The sequence below is a fragment of the Peromyscus maniculatus genome, chromosome 2, assembly GCF_049852395.1.
Source record: "Peromyscus maniculatus bairdii isolate BWxNUB_F1_BW_parent chromosome 2, HU_Pman_BW_mat_3.1, whole genome shotgun sequence".
Classification (NCBI taxonomy): Eukaryota; Metazoa; Chordata; class Mammalia; order Rodentia; family Cricetidae; genus Peromyscus; species Peromyscus maniculatus.
Genome location: NC_134853.1, coordinates 123,167,248 through 123,187,767, shown reverse-complemented (window position 1 = coordinate 123,187,767; position 20,520 = coordinate 123,167,248). Strand labels below are relative to the sequence as shown.

The 20,520-nt window shown below is 40.6% G+C and overlaps 1 protein-coding gene across 3 annotated transcripts in view; it reads right to left on the bottom strand.

The window, feature by feature from the left end:
* Pde4b (phosphodiesterase 4B) overlaps positions 1–20,520 on the bottom strand; it is a 580,180-nt gene that overhangs the window by 117,163 nt on the left and 442,497 nt on the right. For all 3 annotated transcript variants that reach the window (XM_006987174.4, XM_006987175.4, XM_016005678.3), the window contains one exon: positions 2,764–2,958. In XM_006987174.4, coding sequence (XP_006987236.3) covers positions 2,764–2,958 — 195 coding nt within the window. The remainder of the gene's footprint in view (positions 1–2,763; positions 2,959–20,520) is intronic.

The following is a 20,520-nucleotide window of genomic DNA, read 5'->3' as shown; positions in this document are numbered from 1 at the left end:
TTTCCTGGTGCTAGCATTTAACATAGCAGGATTATGCAAAGCTTTTCACTCTTGTCTGAATTTGAATTCATGACTGATCTGGGCTAGACTGGAGGAGCTCCAATTAGAAAGGCCATTCGGAGCCACCCCAGAGGCCTTTGCATCAAGGTGCCTGCGCTGCCTTGACCCCTTCTCTTCAGCGAGGTCTCTTCTGCAGAGACAGGAGCAGTGGGAGGGAACTGGCTACTGGTCCTGTTCTGATTTCACTTCTTCCTGCACAGTGATAATCAGGAGAAAGGGTTTTAAAGAGCCTGACTTACTTCATGGGGCGGGAGAGACGCCTCAGTGCTTATGAGCACCAGCTGCTTTTCCAGAGGACCTGGTTTGATCCCCAGTGCCCACATGATGCCTCATTCCCAGGAATACAATGCTCCCATTTGGCCTCCACTGACACTGAACAAATGTGGTGCGCAGATATCCATCCAGGCAAAATATTCATATACATAAAATAAAATTAATAAAACATTTAAAATGTTTTAAAAAATAAAACAAAGATTGCAGTGGAGTCAGATAAAGGAAAATGTATATTCCTAGAACAGATATTTAAAAAGTTTTTTTTTTAAGAGCATCACTTTAGTTTAGATGTGAACATCAGTGTGAAACTGAATTTTCCAATGTGGCTCTGACCAAATAAGGTACCACAAGAAAATAAAATGGACATTATTTAAACTCTACAACTTCTCATATGGAGAAGAATAAAGTCCTTAGCTGGGAAACACAAAAGATTTTATAGTTATGTTTAAATATTTTCAAAACAAAACCCTTTGCCCTCATGCTGCAGAAAGATTTTAATATATCTTGATATCAGTATTCTGAATAAGGAGGGGTTATTAGTTAACCCGTGCCATCCTAAGAAGGGCTTATCTTTATTGTGGGAATATGTTCTTCCTTCTTATAGTAATCGTCTTTAAAAAGGGAATTTGCTCATTGAGAAGAGTGCTTTCTCTGCAAATGAGGACAAGGTTTAACTCCTCAGCATCAACATAAAATCCTAGGCATGGCTGAGTGTGACTATAACCCAAAGTTTGGTGGGTAGAGACAAGCAGATCTCAAAAGCTCACTGGCCAGCAAGCCTAGCCCCAAACTGTGACCCTTCAGTGTGGTGAGGGACACTGTCTAAAGGCAAAAAGAGAGTAAAGAAAAACTCCTGACATCCTGCTCTGGCCTCCACATCGTCATCCACATACTCATGTGCATGCAACATGAGTTGAGAGAGAGAGAGAGAGAAGAGAGAGAGAGAGAGAGAGAGAGAGAGAGAGAGAGAGAGAGAGAGAGAGAGAGAGAGAGAGAGAGAGAGGAGAAAGACTAATAGAAATAACAAAGTTAAAAAGTAAGAATGATGCTAGATGGTTTTCACACATTCTTGTTTGTCTCGAACTGAAGCTGGCAATGCTGAATAGGTAAACTTGTAAACTTGGGGGAATGTTTTACTGGTCAGTGAAATTACAAAAAGGTAAAACACGTAACAGGGGTGCTGGCTGCAGAGATACTCAGAACTGTAGTTTCATCACCTGGAGACTAAGCTGGCTTGTAAGTTTTAAATTATCTTCAAATTTAAAATCTCTATATCATTTTTTATCCCACACAAGGAAACAGTAGAATTTAACCTGGAGTTTAATTAGCCTGTTCTGTAAAGGCTGAGTGACCTGGAGACTCATTGTGAGGGTTGGAATGAGTTGAGGAATTAGGAGAGTCAGAATTAATTGAGGAAATACATATATTCCAAAGCTAGCCGTTTGTTTATAAAATGGCATGAGAATGGATCTGTGCTTACTTTGAGCTCACTGTGTTTCCTTTGCTCTCCCATGATAAGATCCAGACTACGTAGGCTTGGCAGTGTCTAAGGTCTGGATGTTAGGCTAGCAGATAGCACGTGTAAAGGAACCTGGCCCTCAGCACATGCCCATTCAATGTGAGTTGCCTCCTGTGCTCTGGAGGTCAGTGTGCATGTGTGCAACTCTTAAGGAATGAGATCTTGTTTTTTGGTTTTTTTTTTTTTTTAACAGAGGACAAGAACCCAGTGGACTTTTCCAGACTGGAAATTTTAGGGAGTTTCTGATATTTTTTTATAACATACAATGTTAAAAGCAATTAGTGTGTGCCCAGAAACCTTTTAAGTCATGGGTTTCAGCAACCAATTTTATTTGGGTTCAGAAATGTAATAAACAGGCAATACAAACCAGTTGTCATTCTTTAAATAAAAACCAGTTATCTGCAATTACTATCAGCAAAACAAAAATATCGTCTGTGTGTTGGCTGTTCTGTGTCTCATCAAGAAGCCAGGCAGTGGATAAGTGTGAATGGTAAAATACAGGCATGTGGCTGGATAACACCTAAGCTAAATGCCACTGAGCAAAGGCCAGTTAGTGAGAATGCACGTACCAACCAACATTTTTGTTTTGGTCCAAAGCCTCATATGCCCACATATTCAAGTGTGATTTGCAAAATGTGCCAAGTTTTTCATCCCATAAATGATTCAGCAATTCAGGAAATAAACCCAGTGAAAGTTTTCAGCTAACAGATGTGAACTGAACACTGTGTTTAAGGGTTTTGGTTTGTTTTTACACTCTGGAGACCCTAGTCAAAATTCTGCAAGTCCTTGTTCAGCTTTCTCTGCTTCCTGCCTTGAGTTGGCAACAGTTGCTGCTGCTGCTGCAGTAGGGTTAAGGATGAGGTAGTTCGTGGGGCTGGAACCCAGAGAGGAACAGGAAGGGTTTTACTTACTGCTCGCTTGGAAGTGATGAGTTCCTTGACATCGCTTTCGGTGACAAGTCATAGTCACTGTCGGATCTGTAGAGGAAGGACTCTCTGCGTTGGCTGTGCCCAGGAAACGTGGCGTGAAGCACCAGCCCGGAGGAAGAACTGGCCTGAGGGTCCAGCGGGCTCCGACCTGGGGAAGGGCCATTTTCCACATCAAAGCTGGAAAAGAAAGCAGGCAAAGTCTGGTCACGTGAGCACTGCAGAGGACAGTTTGCATACACAGAGAATTTACAGGTGGTGGGCACTGAGGGCCAGGCTCACCCGGTAAAGCCTTGCAGAGAGCTTTAGTCTACAGAACAGGTCTTGGTTATGGTCCTTCCCATTTTGTCCAGAAGAAGCTGAATCCCACAAACTCCACTTATTACCTGGGTTTACACATAATAAATAGTAACCCAAAATTTGGGCTGAAGGGCAAAGCTCATGACCTCTCAGCAGCCTGACCAACTGTGACAGATTCAGAATGAGAAGCAAGGAGGAGAAAAAAACCTTGTTGATGATGAGCAATGCCAGAGGGGGGCATCTAGCACACCTCTGGGTGCCAGACGAAGATATCATGGGAATGAGTCTTCCTAGCTGGAAGAGTTCTTCCTCACATAAATATCAGCCTCATTAAAGATACAATTTGCATATTTCTGAATGTTTTGGGAACAAAGTGTTATCCTGAAAACACTGGCTGTCTGATTAGAGAGGCCCGGCCTGATATTTAATATTCATATGTAAATTTAGCCACATAAATGACTTAATTAATCTGATAACACCAAATTACTGTCTCAGGCTGCAGAGCCAGGCCTCTGGAGAAGAATACCACCATTGAGTTTCACAGAAGAGTGCCAGGGAGATTCCGATCAGTGCCCCTCACTCAGGAAGGTGCCCTCAGGCCCAGGGTTATTTTAAAAGCTCTGATCTTGAACACAAACAGGAGCCGTGTGGATTTTGTGCCTTGTCTCTGACCCATCCTGCTGTTTCCCTGGAGTAGTGTGTCCTTCCCACATATGCTTCAACCATTCCAGATGTGTTCCTTTTGCATCCACAGCTTCCCTTGGTGTCAAATGGACAGTAACCACCTCTCCCAGTTCCTCTCAGACGCTTGCTGCTCTGCTGTCGGAGCTTTGCATAGAGATTGTGAAAGAAGTGTGGGATGTAGAGCTGGAGATGGTCTTTCATCCAGTTCAACCACAAGAGGCAGCTTCCATCATGTTTAACCAGCTGCCACAACCTCCTCACTAATCCTAATCTACTTTGTGTGTGTGGGGGGGTGGGGATGAGGGGTTTCTTCTAGTTCTTAAATTTATAAGGTGCTTTCTGATATATAATTTCATTTAATCCTAACACCTGTGCAAGTTATTTAAGTTATATAATCCAATTCTATTACATTGAAGGTACATACCAAAGGGAAAAAACCATCCATATTTTGTTTAAGGAAATATGCTAGATTACTGGTTTCCCCATAGTCATTCAGATGGAGGGGACACACCCCGAGACCCTCAGCAGATGCCTGAAAGAGCAGATGGTAGCCAGATCTATATATACATATGTGTTTTCTTCTACATAGACACATGGATGGTAAAGTTTGTAAATCAGCAATGGTAAGAGAGTCACATTGACTAACAGCAAGACAATTCTAAAACTATACTGTAGAAATGGAGACATGGCTCTGTTGATAAAATTCTTCATGTAAAAACACAGAGAACTGATTCTGGAGCCCCAGCACCTATGTGGAAAACCAGGTGCATGGGCACACCTGTAATCCCAACACTGTGGAGGTACAGATGTGGATCCTGAAAGCTCTCTGGCCAGCTAGTCAATGCACAACAGTGAGTCCCAGGTTTGCCGATAACATCTGTGTCAAGAAATAAGGTGCAGAGTTATTAAGGAAGACATCTAATGTGGACCTCTGTCCTGCAAAAGCATGTGTACATATGCATTTAAATGAACACGTGCACACACACACACACCACCACACAAGAATTTATTGAAATAGGAAGTATTATAATAAAATTTATTTAAAACTCATGGAATGTTTATTTCTAGACTTTTCCATTTCATATTTTTTAACCATTTTTTATGATGGGCAACTGAAACCACACAAAGACCACAGAGAAGGGACAGCGACTCTAGTTGCCAGAAGGAGCCCTGGAAGACCCATGTTTTCCCACTCCATCTCTTTAGAGCCTCAGGCTTTCCAGGCTTCTCTCATCCTCAGTTCCAGAATGGCATGCTGGGTAATGGAAGGCTGTTTGGTTCCTATCCAAAGGTGTAGTTGGTATGAAAGAGTCAGTCTGTGACCACTCTTGAATGATCCTCAGGGGACACAAAGTGCCACCTTGAATAAACAGAGAGGAGGTAGCAGATGGCCCGGTAGCTGTACTTGTAACAGAAGGAGAAATGACAGAATGCAGGGGCATGATGTCACCATCGAGGCTGCTGATCGAAGCTGCTTTCCGACTCCACACAAGCTCTGAGAGGAAGCTGCACGTGAGGATCCCTGGGTGAAGGGCAGAGCAGGTGCCACAGCAACCTAATATGTACCAGGGCTTATAAGACTCCCCAGACAGAGCATCTCGGAAGCCTAGTGGTCTGGGATGGGCAACTTTCCAAGGCTGCAGGCATATGCGTAGTCCCTTGAACTTGTTTTCTTGCCAACCTGCCTGGCTCATACTTTTTAACAAGTAAAAATATAAAGATGCCCATTGCAAACTTGCCTTGGGAGAGAACTCTACTAGCGTTGAGAAACTAAACTGTTTCTTTGTAGAGAAGGATCTTTTGTTGCCCTCCAAATCTCATAGAGCCTGTATGTCCTGATACTGTCTCTGAAATCTTAAAAATATTTATTTTTATATGTATGGGTATTTGCCTATTCATATGTCTTGCACACATACATGCCTAGTGCCCTTGGAGGCCAGAAGAGAGCATAGGGTCCCTTGGGAGTTAATAACAGGTTGTAAACTATCATGTGGGTACTGGGACCTCTGAAAGAGTAGCTAGTACTCTTAACAACAGAGCTATCTCTCCAGCCTGCTGAACCCTTTTAAGGGCAGATCCTTAAAAGGTGAGACTGGGATAAACTAGCGATCCCAGCCTGAGTGGAGTGAATTTTTAAATTCTGCGTGCAATTGTATTGCTATTCATTTGGTGTACATCTTCACAGCCTTTCAATACTAAGCCAGCAGAATACTTTTGACAGAGGATACCCAGTTGCCCGAGAAGCTCCAGTATGGCCAAGACCCAAGGGTTAGTGTTTGGCATGCGACAGGCAGTCTCTAGCACGAGCATTGGGGTCAGTGTTCATGTGGTACCATGAACTATTATGACCATCAGTGCTCTCTGACCCTGCACCAGCATCTTGCCAACTAGTATGCCTACCAACTTTGAGAACATTTCCCATGAGGTTTCTACCAGGGCTCATCTGTCTTCTTTCCCACTATCAGCATCCCTACTGTGCAGAGGCCACGTCCCCAAAACACTATCAGGAAAATGAGGGTCTGAGGACGCTCTGTCAAACTTACTAAGCACATCTGCCAGGTGAACTGGAACTCGATTTTTTTCCTACACAAACTCTTTCCTCTTTGGTTTTCTTTTCTTTTTTCTTTACCCTGTCTAAACTCAAAAGAGAGCTTGCTGGATGGAATTCAGAAGAAGTGAGGGAAGAGGTCTCTGTGGCAAAGAAGCAGTCCCAGTGAGACAAATGGCCTTTCATGCTCCCTGGGGCACTGTTTCAAAGCAACCAGCGCAGATGTACAGCTTCAGAACAAACGTGAATCACTAACCAGACACCAGCCCCAGTCACAGCAAAATTAGGGGGCAGACATCACAATACATCCCACAGACCAAGGGAGTAAGGGGGGGCTGTTGGCCAAGAGGGAGACTGAAGGCAGCCTTACCAAGTGAAATGAATGTACCATACAAACCAAAGTACAATCAGGAAGAAAAGCAAATCTGCAAGAGCCAGAAACAAACCCATAAACAGGGTCATTATTTATTTAGGGCATTTTCTGTCTCTGCCTTGATCAGGACACACATTTCATCTTCAGGCTTCTTTAGATTAAAAAGTCATTATATAAGCAGTATAAGAAAGCTCTATAAAACATAGGCAAAAGAAAAGGAAAGCATCATTGCTAGCAGTTTAGTGTTTTTCCATCCTGAAATGTATATGTGTGTATTATTTCTCGGGGGGGGGGGGATATGTGTGTGGGTGGTATATGTATGGCGGGGGATACCTCCTAGCATATGTGTGTGCAAGGCAGAGGTCAATGTTAGATGTCTTTCTCAGCTGTTCTCTACTTACTGACCTGGGGACACACTGACTTGGTTCTGGCTGGTGAGCTTCAGGGCTCGGCCCGCCTCCACCCCTCCTCTGCCCTAGCCCTGCAGTTACAGGGAGATACTATTTTTTTGCCTTGGTTTTACGTGGATTCTGAGGCTCCAAACTCTAGTCCTTCTCCTTCCATGGCAAGCAATTTCCTAACTGAGCTGTCTTCCCAGCCCCCATCTGAACAGGTTTCATACTGATTTGAATATTGATTTCATAAGGTTTTACTAGTTCCTGCAGCTTCTTGAATTCCCGCTTCCCGGATCCTACTTTGTTGTTCATCCAGCAGCTAGACCACAGTTTTCCAAACAGTTCTCTTACATTGGCTTACTATATCTGTGATTCTAAGTAGTGCTTGTATTTGTTGTGGTTAAAGTTGCAGATGCTTGAATGTCTATTATCATGAAGTTACATTGACACGCCAGGCAAATTCAGAGGATGCCACTCATAAATTTCTGACTAGGTGAGTAGGCCATGTGCTTGCATGGAAGGGGTTGCCCATATTCAACATGTGGACTGAAGTAGTTTTAAGTACACCTTTCTTCCAGGATAAGAGATCCCCCCACACACCCCAACAGTCTCCCTCACTTCGTGTGCAGCCCCTCTGCTTGGTTGGGCCTGCTTCTCCTGGTCCTGCTGGCTTCACTTGGCTTAAACAATGGCTTATTGTCTAATAGCCAATGCTTTAACTGCTTCTTTTCTGCTGTGTAGCAGGAGATCTCAGCTCCCCAGTCAGTGGTGGCAGGTCAATCTGCGCATGCCAAGTGGAGTCCCTGTAACTGGAAGCTCTTTCCCACCACTGACACCGGTATAAAGATTTCTTCTAAAATCATCTTGGACTGCCTTTTCCAGTAAATCCTCTCTGGCACCCAAACTGACCCAGATGCCTACCCCTCCTTTACGTTCGCTCCCTCACAGTTCTTTATGTGGTACAGTTGCTCTCAGTATTGCCAAGAGATCAATTCCAGGATACACACACCCCCAACGCCGTGCCAAAACTCACAGATGTGGGTGCTCAGATCCCTCATATGAAATGGCTTAGTATTGCTATATAACCTCCATTCTCCTCCTGGGTAACTCCAGTTATTTCTAGGTTACTTATAATAAAAATGCAAGACAAATTTTAGATGCATAGTTAAAACAATCTATTCTTCAAGGCATGGTCAGAAACTGAAATTTGTACATGTTTGCTACAGATAAATTCTTACCCAACTATTGTCCAGCTATGCTCGGTTGCATCCTCAGAACCCATGGGCTGACCACTTCTTGAAACGACTTGCACACCTCTGTTTAATTCTCCATTTATTTAACTGTTTCCTCACAGACGGTCATACTCAAGATAGAAAAATATTACCTGGTTTTGTGTCCCAGACATTTGGGTCAGAATCTTGTAAACAACAGATCTTTTGCAGAAAAGGTTGCCTGGACCAATGAAAGACTACTGTAATGTACTTAGAACATTTTGACTAGGTTCTTTCTCCTTCTGACTCCTCACCCTCACCCCAGTCATCACCAGCACCAACTTCCGTTGTTTCCTTCACATGGATCTATAAAGGATATGACTTTATTTGATCAGCCTCATGAGGTAATGATGTAAAAGGAAACTTCAGAACAAGCTCAGTTGTGTTTTCCCTGAAACAAGCCTGCGGAGAACCACACCACTGTCTCAGATGTCGGATGTGGTGACACCATTACAGCAGCTCTGGGACAGGCAGGAACCCTCCTCTACCAGTCTCGATAACCCTCTACTAACAGCTGCAACGACCCTCTTCTCATCTCGGCTTTTTGAGGAAAGTGGAGACCGTCGTCAGCCCCACACCTCTGCCAGTGGCTCCTTCCATTCCTGGGAATCTTTGCTAAGCCAGCTCTGGGCTGGTGACTGGAAGGAGCCAGCAGATGGCAGAAGGCACCAGTTTCCCAGGGCTTCCTGGCCTCCAATTTAAGCAGGGCTTGGAGGGAGATGAGCAGTCTACTTCCTGAGCCTGGAAGGAAAAGTCGGGGATGAAGAAGGGAAGTACAAGGTGTGCACGAAGCCTTTGATTAAACCAGGAGCAGCTCTGCCTTCAGGAATTCAAGCTGAACTGGGAGGTCACAGAATGGTCCTGCCGTTGTCCCCAGGGTGGTGCTTTCCTGACTCCCAATTACCTGCGCAAGCCTGATTTCTATAATGAAGAGTCATAAAGCAACATCCTAGGAATAGCTCATTTCTGAATAAGTAAAAACTTTTTTTTTTCAACCCAGCCATTCTCTAGCTGAGTTTCTTTGACTGACTCTAACAAATATCTCCACTAAAAAGACAAACTCTACAAAAAAGGTTTAAACTCCCAGGTCAGCAGAGCTGCATGCTGCCCTGGGGAGTGAGCTCTGCTTTTTCTGTCTTTTTAAAAACGACTCACTGAGCATCACTGCATCATCTAATCCCCACAGTTTGCTGGGCTTCTTCTTTTTGACCTATTTGAAAGAGGAAAAGAGTGAAGGCTCTAAAGTATAAAACTTCATTTGAAGTATCTTAAAGCATGACCTCTTTTTATTATACTGTTATATAATCTGTGCCCAAGGTCCTTTCCTCCACATTCCATTCTCGACGTTGAATCTGTCATGTTGGACTGTCTTCCTCAGCGTAGTGACCTCTCTTCCTCCAGACCACAACCTCTTTGAAGCAAGACTTACACCTTAATTCATTTCTGTATCCCTAGAGCTTAGAGTTGACTCTCAAATCAGAACACATACACGCATGGTTGTTGAATGAACACAAGAACGTCACAGTTGACCTCTCTCATCTGATGAGGCAGATTCATTTGGAAATGTTTGGCAGTCAAAGATCACATGGAATACTTGAGTAGCGCTGCTCTAAGCCTTTAACATTAACTTTCTTCTCCATCCTCCCTGCAGTATTCTGAGAACTCCATCCTGGGAGAGTCAGTGTCTGTCGTCTTTGTGTAGGTTATGTATACATAAGGAGACTGTTCATGTTTCAGTTATGTTCTATTAGAAAAAAATTCCCCCATTTATACTTAGACCAACATCGTCTAACACTTGTTAAAAATAACCATTTACCTATTTCCTTGGTTAGTTATACTGGCCAGTACTTCACTATGTTATCTGGTCTTGTAGAGAGGAAACTAGACAGGGATACACCCTCTACTCACAATAAGAGTGACCCATCTTTCTAGAACCAACCAGTGGCTTTCTGAATGAAAGATTTAACTGTATAAAATCACAGACAGCATGATGAGTCCATGCCCTAGCCAGAAGCAGAACTTCTCTAGGCACAATGACAATAGACTCCTGCGATTCTGCCTTGAGAATCCACTTCTAAACTCTGACTTTTCTTCTAGAGACCATCAGGAGAATTACAGTAGTCAGATCATCTGCACGTAGGAAGCAGTTTCCCATCACTGTGTTTTTCTTCCCCGGGGGTTTTAAAAATTACACTCATTGGCAGCAGTCCCAGATAGACTTTACCAGAGAGAGTGTTGGAATGCTGAAGGGCTCTGACCCCAGGGGTCTGGTTTCTAGAGCCCACTCCGTAGGGAATAAACTGAAACAGGGACTCCCTGTATTCTGACCCCACACTTCAATCTGAAATGAATCTGTGAGAGAAAGATTTCCGAGGTGCCTGTAAGATGTGACGTCTCATGGACATTTTGGTGGTAGGAAAAAGATTAGTTTTCATGTGTGGATTTGTACTATTGGTGATGGTCATTCAATGAATACTTATTAACCCCCACTCTAAGACAAGGCATGGTTCTTGGCCTGCTATTATAGCAATATAGAAAAGGGTCCCCGAGGGAAGAATTAGCAACAGATAATCATAACCAAAAATGATATTTGGAGATAATGATAAATGCTGTGAAGAAAATAAAGCTTAATATTATGGCTAGCAGGTCTACCCTATGTGGTTGAGAGTCCTCCACTGCCTCCCACAAGGGACCATCCGCTTTCCTCAGATGGTACTCTCTGAGCTGAGACAGGGCAGGGAGGGTGACAGTGTGTTGTTGGAATCTGACATCTCTCCATTTCCACACCCACTTTAACCAAAGAATTGGGTTGGACGATGGTTACGTTTATTTAGATTTTAACAGTGCTAAGCTGCCGAGTTAGGTTTTTCTCACACTTTCCCTCTTCTGTGAGCTTTACCACCCCTTACAGCTCTACCTGTATCGGTATCCAGGTATTTATTTGTGTCTATCATAGCATTTGTCCAGTGTGACTGCTTTCTATTCATCTGTCCCCAGACGATGGTGCTCCTCAAGAACATAGCTTACCTTTTACACACACACACACACACACACACACACACACACACACACACAGAGAGAGAGAGAGAGAGAGAGAGAGAGAGAGAGAGAGAGAGAGAGAGAGAGAGAGAGAGAGAGATCCAGCCAACACAAACGTAAAATCATAATAAAGTCCTGAGAGAAAATTCCAAATGGTCTTGTACCCGACATCTGTTCATACCTCCCTGCCTCTGTTCTGCAGAACTCAGTCTCAGACTTCTCTGATTGAGAACCAGGAAAAGTGTTAAATACAGGTTTGTTGATGAATAAATAAACTCTGGCCTCTCAGCTTTCTTAGTCTTTTTTTCTTTGTGTGGCTTCTTTCTTATTCTCTAAGCCTTGAACTAAGTTGTCTACTAAATAGTTTCTTTCTCAAACTACTATTTAAACAGATCCCCATTTCCTTACAGCATCTATCATGGGTCTGTACCATTCAAAATTATCTTCCCTTCTTTTCAATTCTAAACCCCAGTAGGGCCATCTGTCACACTTACCAATGGGTTAACTAGCAATGCTGGGCACTTGTCTGGGACACAGTGCTAATTCTGAACAACCACCTGTCCAGTGGATTAACCAGTGGTTAACTGAACACCGGAGATGTTCTTGGCGATTCCCAGCACACCAAGTTTATGAACTTCTTAGACTTTTGTTCACTTGGGGAGGTGTTGACTTACCTATTTCTTAAGTAAGTGAGCTTCCACACAAATTCTAAGCAATTCAAATTTAAAATAAAAATTGATGCAAAACTTGTGACAGGTTTGAAATACCATTTTGTGGTTATTACTCTGGGCTAATTTTGAAAGTGAGATTGTTTTTACATTAAGCTTCAGAAGCCATTGGCCTTCTAGAGGCACCAGAAAAATTAGGGGGTCTAAAAGATGTATTCCCATTCCTGCTTGCAAAATGTCATCACTGAACATTTAAGGAATTTTATATTTAAAACTAATTTATATATTCTCTCCGGGGTAAACAGGCCACAGACCTCCTTTCTTAGTTGAGGTAGAAGGGGTGGAAGGTGTGGCAGTAACTCAAATAGCAGTCATGAAATTGGAAATCAATGCCTCAGCCTCCGGTCTGCATAGCTGTTAATAGTGTTTGCGTCAGTTAACATCTGGCCCCCAAATGTTATCAGTCTTGAGCTCTGCACCTGCAGACAGCCTGACATTTAGATTTGAAATATGTGCTTTGGGAGGAAGAAGCAGTGAGAAAAGGGGGAGAAAAGATATGAGACAAAATGGAAAAATGAGATCCCAAAGTCGCTTCTTCTTTCTTAAGCAGGCTGTATAAAAATCTGTACTTCTTTCTCCCAAAGACGCTGAACATACTCAGAGTGCCACACCAGGTACTGGGCACTCAATATATCACCCCATTTCATGACCCTGATCACTTTGTAAGGAAAGAAGGAACCTTAAAAAACCTATTTGTTTAAAAATTTAAAAAACGTATTTCCTGAACTTATTTATGTGTACCACTTGTATGTCTGGTGCCTGCAGAGGCCAGAGAGAGCCAGAGCTAGAGTTACAGAGAGTTGTGAGCTGCCCAATGTGAAGAGACTCCAGGTCTTGGGTAATAACAGCAAATGCTATGTTGAATCATCTATCCAGCCTTCAGGAAACTGCTTCTGAGAGATGTGGAAACTAAGTTTAAAGGGTTTATGTAAAGCTTGCTGACAAGTATTCAGCTATTTGATGGTAAGTCCTGGATTTAAACCCATGTTGATTGCATGTTGGTCACCTTTAAACATCTATTCTGTTTTCTTGCTTCTACAGATAGATTTCGTATAAAATGAAACCCGTCTCTATGTTCTGAACTCTGTTCTCTCTACCTCAGGACATACTTTTCTCTTTTCCTGTATCATCTTTTCTATTTTGTGTACCAGTAAACTGAACTGGAAGATCTCTATCTAAAACAAACCTACCCCCAACAAAAAATGACATCCGTGAATTCACCTGGGAATATGAAAATTGGAGGCCTTAATCACCCACAAACCTAAGGTCCAAAGAATGCTAGAGGAAAACCCTTCTGGCTGAAAGTAACACTGGATGAAAATCTAGTTTCACATAAAAGAATGAAGGTTTTTAATTATTAAAATCTCTTCAAAAGATCATTGAGTGGAAAGTAAATATTTTAGGATGTGTTGTGAGGTTCATAGATATGTAGAAGTAAATTATATGACAACAAGGGCATAAAGTCAAAGAAGGGACAGATAGAAGTACATAATGAAAGATCCTATAGTATCTATGAAGTGGTACCATATCATTTTAAGGTAGACTCCAGTAAGCTAAATATTTTACTATAACTCTTATATTTTTTTATGAGAAGCTATGTCTTATAAAGTAATGAAAGAGAGAAAAATGGCAACATAAAATAGATAAAATTTCAAAAAAGAAGAGACAAAAAATACAAGGAATGAAACTAAATTTTTTCCCAATGTACTTCATTCCTTATGTCTTTACACAATGACATTCGATCTAACTAAATAGTGAACAGAACAGAAGCCACCCAGCTGAGTTCCACCAGGTACTGTGGCCAAGCCTCAGTCAACCCTAGCTGCCACCAAGAGATTAGACCATGTCCAAATAAAGCAAAAGCCAAACTGTGACCAATCAGGCCATTCTGATCTCGCTTCCATTCTTGGTCCACAGGTGCTACCCGCCCATACTACAGAGTGAAGCCCCTCTGATTTTGAGGAAGGCTGCCTAATATGCAAACTGTTCTTGATGAATTAAATTCTGTTGATTTGTAAAGATAACATACCAATAAAATGAACAGAGAACATTAGGTTTAAACCTGAACATAGTGATAACATTTTCAAGTAAAAATTATCCAGGTTCTATAATCAAAAGACAGACTTTTCCAGGATGATTTAAAAAAAAAAAAAAACATGTCTCAACTACAATGAAGCTTCAAATAAGTCACTCTAAATAGGAAGGCAGAAATAGGTACAGAGGAAAAGATTACCAACAAATGTACCAAGATGGGGATAATGGAATGAAATAAGAATTGCTAAATTTGTACAAACAAGTAGGTTTCATAGCCCCAGATACTATCAGGAGTGAAGAGAGCCACATCATAATGATTAAGGAAGAAAATCTGTGTGCATATAGAGCAATCCTAAATATTTATGCACTTCACAACAATTTCAAAACACATGAGGCAAGATGAATAGATTGAGAGAAGAAAAGAAAAAAATCAGAATTCTAGCCTCAGTGATTGATAAAACAGAGGCACAGTAGCCCAAGGCTGCTACAGAAAACGCTGAACAGCACCATCAATTTTGACTAATTGACACTGGGAAACATTGCAGTTAGCAATGGTGGGATACACAGTCTTTGCAAGAGTGTGTGGAACATTAACCAAGATAGATGATCTCATAGGCAATAAAACAAATCTGAGTAATGTAAAAAATTCAAGTCATGCAAAGTTTGTTCTCTTCACAGAACGAAATAAAATGAGAAATTAACATTAAGTCCAAGTGTTGAGAAATTAAACATATTCTAAATAGCTCATGGGCCAAAGACCAAACAAAGAAGGAAAAATCAAGTATTCTGAACTGAATAAATACGGAATCTATGTATCAAGCTTCGTGGGATACAGCTAAGGCAGCACTTAAGACAAGTCCAAAGCACCAAATGTTTTTATTTTTTTATTATAGAAGATAAAAATGTAAATGGCTTTAGCAGCTAGATTAAGAAATTGAGGAAATAATAAGAACTTCAAGTAAGCAAAAGAAACAAAGGTGGAAATAAGCTCAAAGAAAGAGAGAACAGTGTGCTGGCTTGTTTTTTTTCAACCTGCCACAAGCTGGAGTTATTTGAAAGAAGAGACTGTCAACTGAGAAAATGCCTCTGTAAGGCAGGGTGTGGGCCAGCCTGAAGTGCACTTTCTTGCCTGGCAACTGAGGTGGGCAGGCCTAGCATACTGCACGCTGTGCCACCCTGGGCTGGTGGTCCTGGGTCCTGTAAAAATGCTTTGTCTGGGCATTTGTTTCTAAAAACTCTACAGATCTTTTGCTTATATATTATGATTTCCAGTTTTGTCTTTTTATGGTATTTCTGTGTGTGAGAATGTTGTGTTTTTCTTCTTCTATATGTGTTTCTTCAACCTTTGGCCCCTTTTTCTGTTTTGTTTTTTTCTATTCTGGTTTGTTTTGTTGTTGTTATTATTATCATCATTATTATTTTAGATTTCTGTTTGTTTTATAATGAGAGAGAGACAAAAAGACAGGATGTAGATTTGGGTGGGGAGGATCTAGGAGAAGGGAAGAGAGGCAATCGTAATCATAACATTGTATGAAAAAATATATTTTTGATCAAAAAGTTACAAAATAGAAACAATTAAAAACTGTCAAGAAAAGGAAGGAAGGAGTGGGAGAGAGGGGTAGAGAGAGAGTGAGAGAGAGAGGGAGGGAGGGGAGGGAGGGAGGGAGGGAAAGAAGGAAGGAAGGAAGGAAGGGAAGGAGTGGAAGGGAGGGATAGAGAGTGAGAGAGAGATGGAGGGAGGGAAGGAGGGATGGATGGAGGGAGGGAGGGAGGGAGGGAGGGAGGGAGGGAGGGAGAGAGGGAGGAAGCAGGTTGAGTAAGTCACAAGGAGCAAGCCAGTAAGTACACTCCTTCACAGCCTTTGCATTGGCTCCTGCCTCCAAGTCCCTGCCCTGTTCAACTTTCTATCTGACTGCCTTGAATGACGAACAATGATATGGAAAAGTAAGTAAAATAAACCTTTTCCTCATCAAGCAGCTTTTGGTCATAGCATTTCATCCCAGCAAATAGAAAGCTCTAAAACAACAAAATGGATAGATACTAGGTTCTGAGGAAGGACTGACAGTCAGTAATGGACACATGAGTCCATTTCTCATTTTAACTCCGTCAACAGTTTTTCATTTTTTTTCTGGTAGATAAGTGCATAAAAATATATTTGACAGTGGATATATAAAATGCAAAGTGAAGCTCAATGGTTTGAGAATGACTTGTTTAACTGTACATATATGGTCTTGTTAATATATGTGTGTGTGTGTGTGTGTGTGTGTGTGTGTGTGTGTGTGTGTGTGTGTGTAAATAAAACCAGACCATGTATGGTTAATTTCACTGTGTGATGTTTTTGTTTGCAAGTTATTTATGATTAGGTTTTAATAAATTTTGGAAAAGGAATGAATCTTAGATTCATTGAATGATAAAATTGCAAACATGTAGCTGGATTGGGAGTATGAAAGAGAGACAGAACTGGAGAGAGACAAACTCTCAATATAAGGAATAAGAGGGAAAGATGCCAGGGTAGAATCTAAAGGCAAAGGAATGGTAAACAATACCATGACTAACTTTATGCCAATATATTTGACAACTTCTATAAAATGGATAATTTCCTTAAAATTATACAAGCTACTAATGTTCACATGTAAAGAAAGAGATAACACAAAGAGGCCTGTATCTATTATAAAATTGATTTTAAGGTTTAGAGTTTTCTCATAAAGAAGATTGCATGAAAAATTTAAGGAAATTGTACTGATTCTACCTATATTGGAACAGAGAGAATATTTACAACTCACTGCACAAGGTCAAGATTTCTCTAATATGAGAGACAGACAAAAAACACCCTAACAGGGAAATCTACACAGTGTATCCATATGATATATGTAAAAAGTCTTAACAAATGACAGCACATCCACTTCAATTATACATGAAGATTACTCACAATGGTCAAATAGAAATTATCAAAAAATGCAAGGTTATTACAACTCTCAAAACTAATGCAATTTTGTTATGTTAAAGCCTTGAAAATTAATTGAATAAACATAACTATCTCAGCAAATGCAGAAAAGTCCAGCATCCATTCTAGATTTTAAAAGAAAGTTAATAGAAGGGAAAATTTTTAAATAAATGTTGTGTGAAAGATGTTTGACATCATACATTTGGGTAAAAAACTGAATTATTTTCCCTTAAAAATATGAAGAAGGAAGAATGATTATTCTTACTATCTATGCTCAGTAATTTGCTGGAGGTTATAAACAATGCTGTTTGAGAAGACAAACATACAAGACATCAACACAGGATGGAAAGACATAAGACTGCCTATTCATAGATACATGTGGAACAGTCATTGCAGCTTTTATATAGTAAACATCTGGAAACGACACAAGTGAGACAGGTGAATGGATAAGTGACCTGTGATGTGAACTTCTAGTGGATTACCATGAGCACTAAGAAGGGATGAACTACTGATGCCCACATCAGTCTAGGTAAATAGTAAATTAATGGTGTCAAGGTGAAGAAGGCAGATAAAAAGAGTACCTGTTCTAGAATTCATTTGCATAAAGGCTTTAGAATATAAATAGCCCAGTTTTTAAAGCTATGGGTCATGATCAACATGCAGGTCATATAATTGAATGTGGGGGTTGAGAAAAATTTGGCAACGGCAAAAAATTTCTGAACACAGTGGCCAAAAATTAATTCAAAATCAAACATGTAATGGCTCAAGCTGTTCCTGGCAGCTTCCAGCTTGGATGCATCTTGGGACTTCTCTGTAGCCTTGGTTCTGAACATGGAATATATTCACTTTGCATTCCACATGCCATTATGCCATGCAACACCAATGTTGCATACCATTATTCCATGCAACACCAATGTTGCATACCATTATCCCATGAAACACCAATGCCACATAACACCGAAAACAAAAAGAAAATGAGGCTCAGATTTGAGCATTATGCAAGTGCACTGTTGTTACTGTTTAGGTAAAGTTTCTTGTCCGTACAGAAACAATCATTTCATTATGGAAAATACAAACTTCATAATTCCCCCACTCTCATTCTTTAGCATGTACCACACTAATGTGACCTTGGATTGTATTGTGTTAGAACGTTCGATTTCTTAAATTCGTAACTTGCTGATCTGAGTTTCAGTGAATTTTGGCTTTGGATTAGGAAAGAATTTCCAACAGTGTCTAAAATGGCTTTAAATGTATTTGTGCCATTTTGTGCCTATGTGTAGTGGTATTGTTAGCACTGACAATTTAAAATTGCAATATTGATTGACTCTGAAAAAATATTGAAGATTTTCTCTGTCCTGCAGTATCAAATATTCAGCCAACATTTAATGTTTCATGTAAGAAAAAACAAGCACACCCATCTCATTAGCATTTACATTTTCTTTCATCTTATTAAATGCTAAAATTATATGTCTATCAAAGAATTGCCTATAATTAATTTATTTATGATTTTTTTATCAGTAAATGTTATATAGATATTAATACAGAAGAAATGGGACAGCTCACCAAAAATGGGATATAATGATTGTTTTACAAGTGCATGTGTGTGTTGTGTGTGTTTTGTGTGTGTGTGTGTGAGAGAGAGAGGGGGGGAGAGGGAGAGAGAGAGAGAGAGAGAGAGAGAGAGAGAGAGAGAGAGAGAGAGAGAGAGAGAGAGAGATATCAAGTAAAAGGGAAAGAATGCTGAGGGGAAAAGAAATCAGGAAATGTAGGGTAAAGTACATAAAATAATGTAGGATGAAGTCTGCTGATCCAGTGGAGCATGAGGATTAAAGTTAACAAAGTCTTCACATGTTTGAGGTTTTTGTTAAAGGAGTAGATTTTTTAGCTTCTCTTAAAACAAAAATTTTCAGTCACAGGTATGTTAATCTACTTGACCATAGTGACTGCTTTACTATCTTGTAGACCCCCACAACACTGCATGTAAGTCTCAAACATACGGAATCAAAGTCATGCAAAAACTAAATCTGCTATTCGATCCCTGGAAAGCAGCAATACATGCTAAACACAGAGACCCGACACACGTGGGTCCATGAAGAAGCTGCTGGGGTTGCTGCTTTCATTGCCTCAATATCTTTCTTCACCTCAGCATGCACAGCCAGTGCTCATGTGCAGTGAGTGCATCAGGGGATTCTGATGACGGAGAGGACTGCTTATCCCAAGCAGTGGGCAGTTCTTAGCCATGAGCCTTCCCTAACACCAGGGAAATCTGACACATGCGAGTCTTCATTTAGCTTTCAAGGTACTTGCGGATTTTCTGTTTATTTTCTCAGCTTTCCTAGGCCTTTCATCTCTTCTAAAATTCCAAAAATTTTAAAGTTCTTGAGCTTGGTGCTTAACCCTCCCTTTTTTATGTATTTTTTAAAACCTTTAAAACAGCCATCAGTTTTATTTACTTCAATAAAGTTTATGAAGAACATAAAAACTTATGGGGTGGTGGTGGGGCGCACCTCTAATCCCAGCACTCAGGAGGCAGAGACAGGCAGATCTCTGTGAGTTTGGGGCCAGGATGTTCTACAAAGTGAGTTCCAGAACAGCCAAGACTGTTACACAGAGAAACCCTGCCTCAAAAATAAACAAAGCGAAACAAACAAAAAACTATAAAAATTAAAACACAAAGAACAAGGCATGAGCAAATAACTATGAATAATTTAGAGCCAGAATTAGCCTTCTTAAAAGTTAAAACTTATCATTCATTATAATAAATCATTTATAATATCCCCACCCCCAAGTATGACAATGTAAACAACAGTCATTAATCTATTGTTTATGTGATTCAGTGCCAGGAAGTTGATGTGCAGGAAGGGGCATGTTTGTGTGCAGTAATGGATGCTCTGCTTCTTCAGCATGCTGTTTCCAAAGCTTTAAATACATTTTGAAAGAATTAGTATTAAGAGAAATATATCCTATACAGTCTATTATACAACATAAGAAAAATATTAAGGATGAAAGGGTAATTCGTGTCAGCTTTATTCAATTCCAACTCTTAACAAGTTCATAATATTCAAGGTGCACATTTTGAATGCTATATTTACATAATAGAGTGTGTCCATCTCAGTTGAAAAAGTAACAGGGAGTAAAATGTTTACTAAATATTAATGTTTACAACTGCAACTGTGAGGCTCACTAAATATGTTTTTTTCTGATTTATCAAAAAAACCAGCGTGCAATTTTATTTTATTACTTTCTTTTCATTTTCACAGCAGTCTATTATTTTTTCACTTCAAATATTTTTGAGGATTTCGTACCATGTGATCTTTTCATCTGCTCAGCAATGGCTCCCTGATATGACGGAAACAGTGAGAAGTAGAGGAAGAATATGACAACTGGACAGTGCAGCAGGACACAAACCCAGAGAACAGCAAAGAC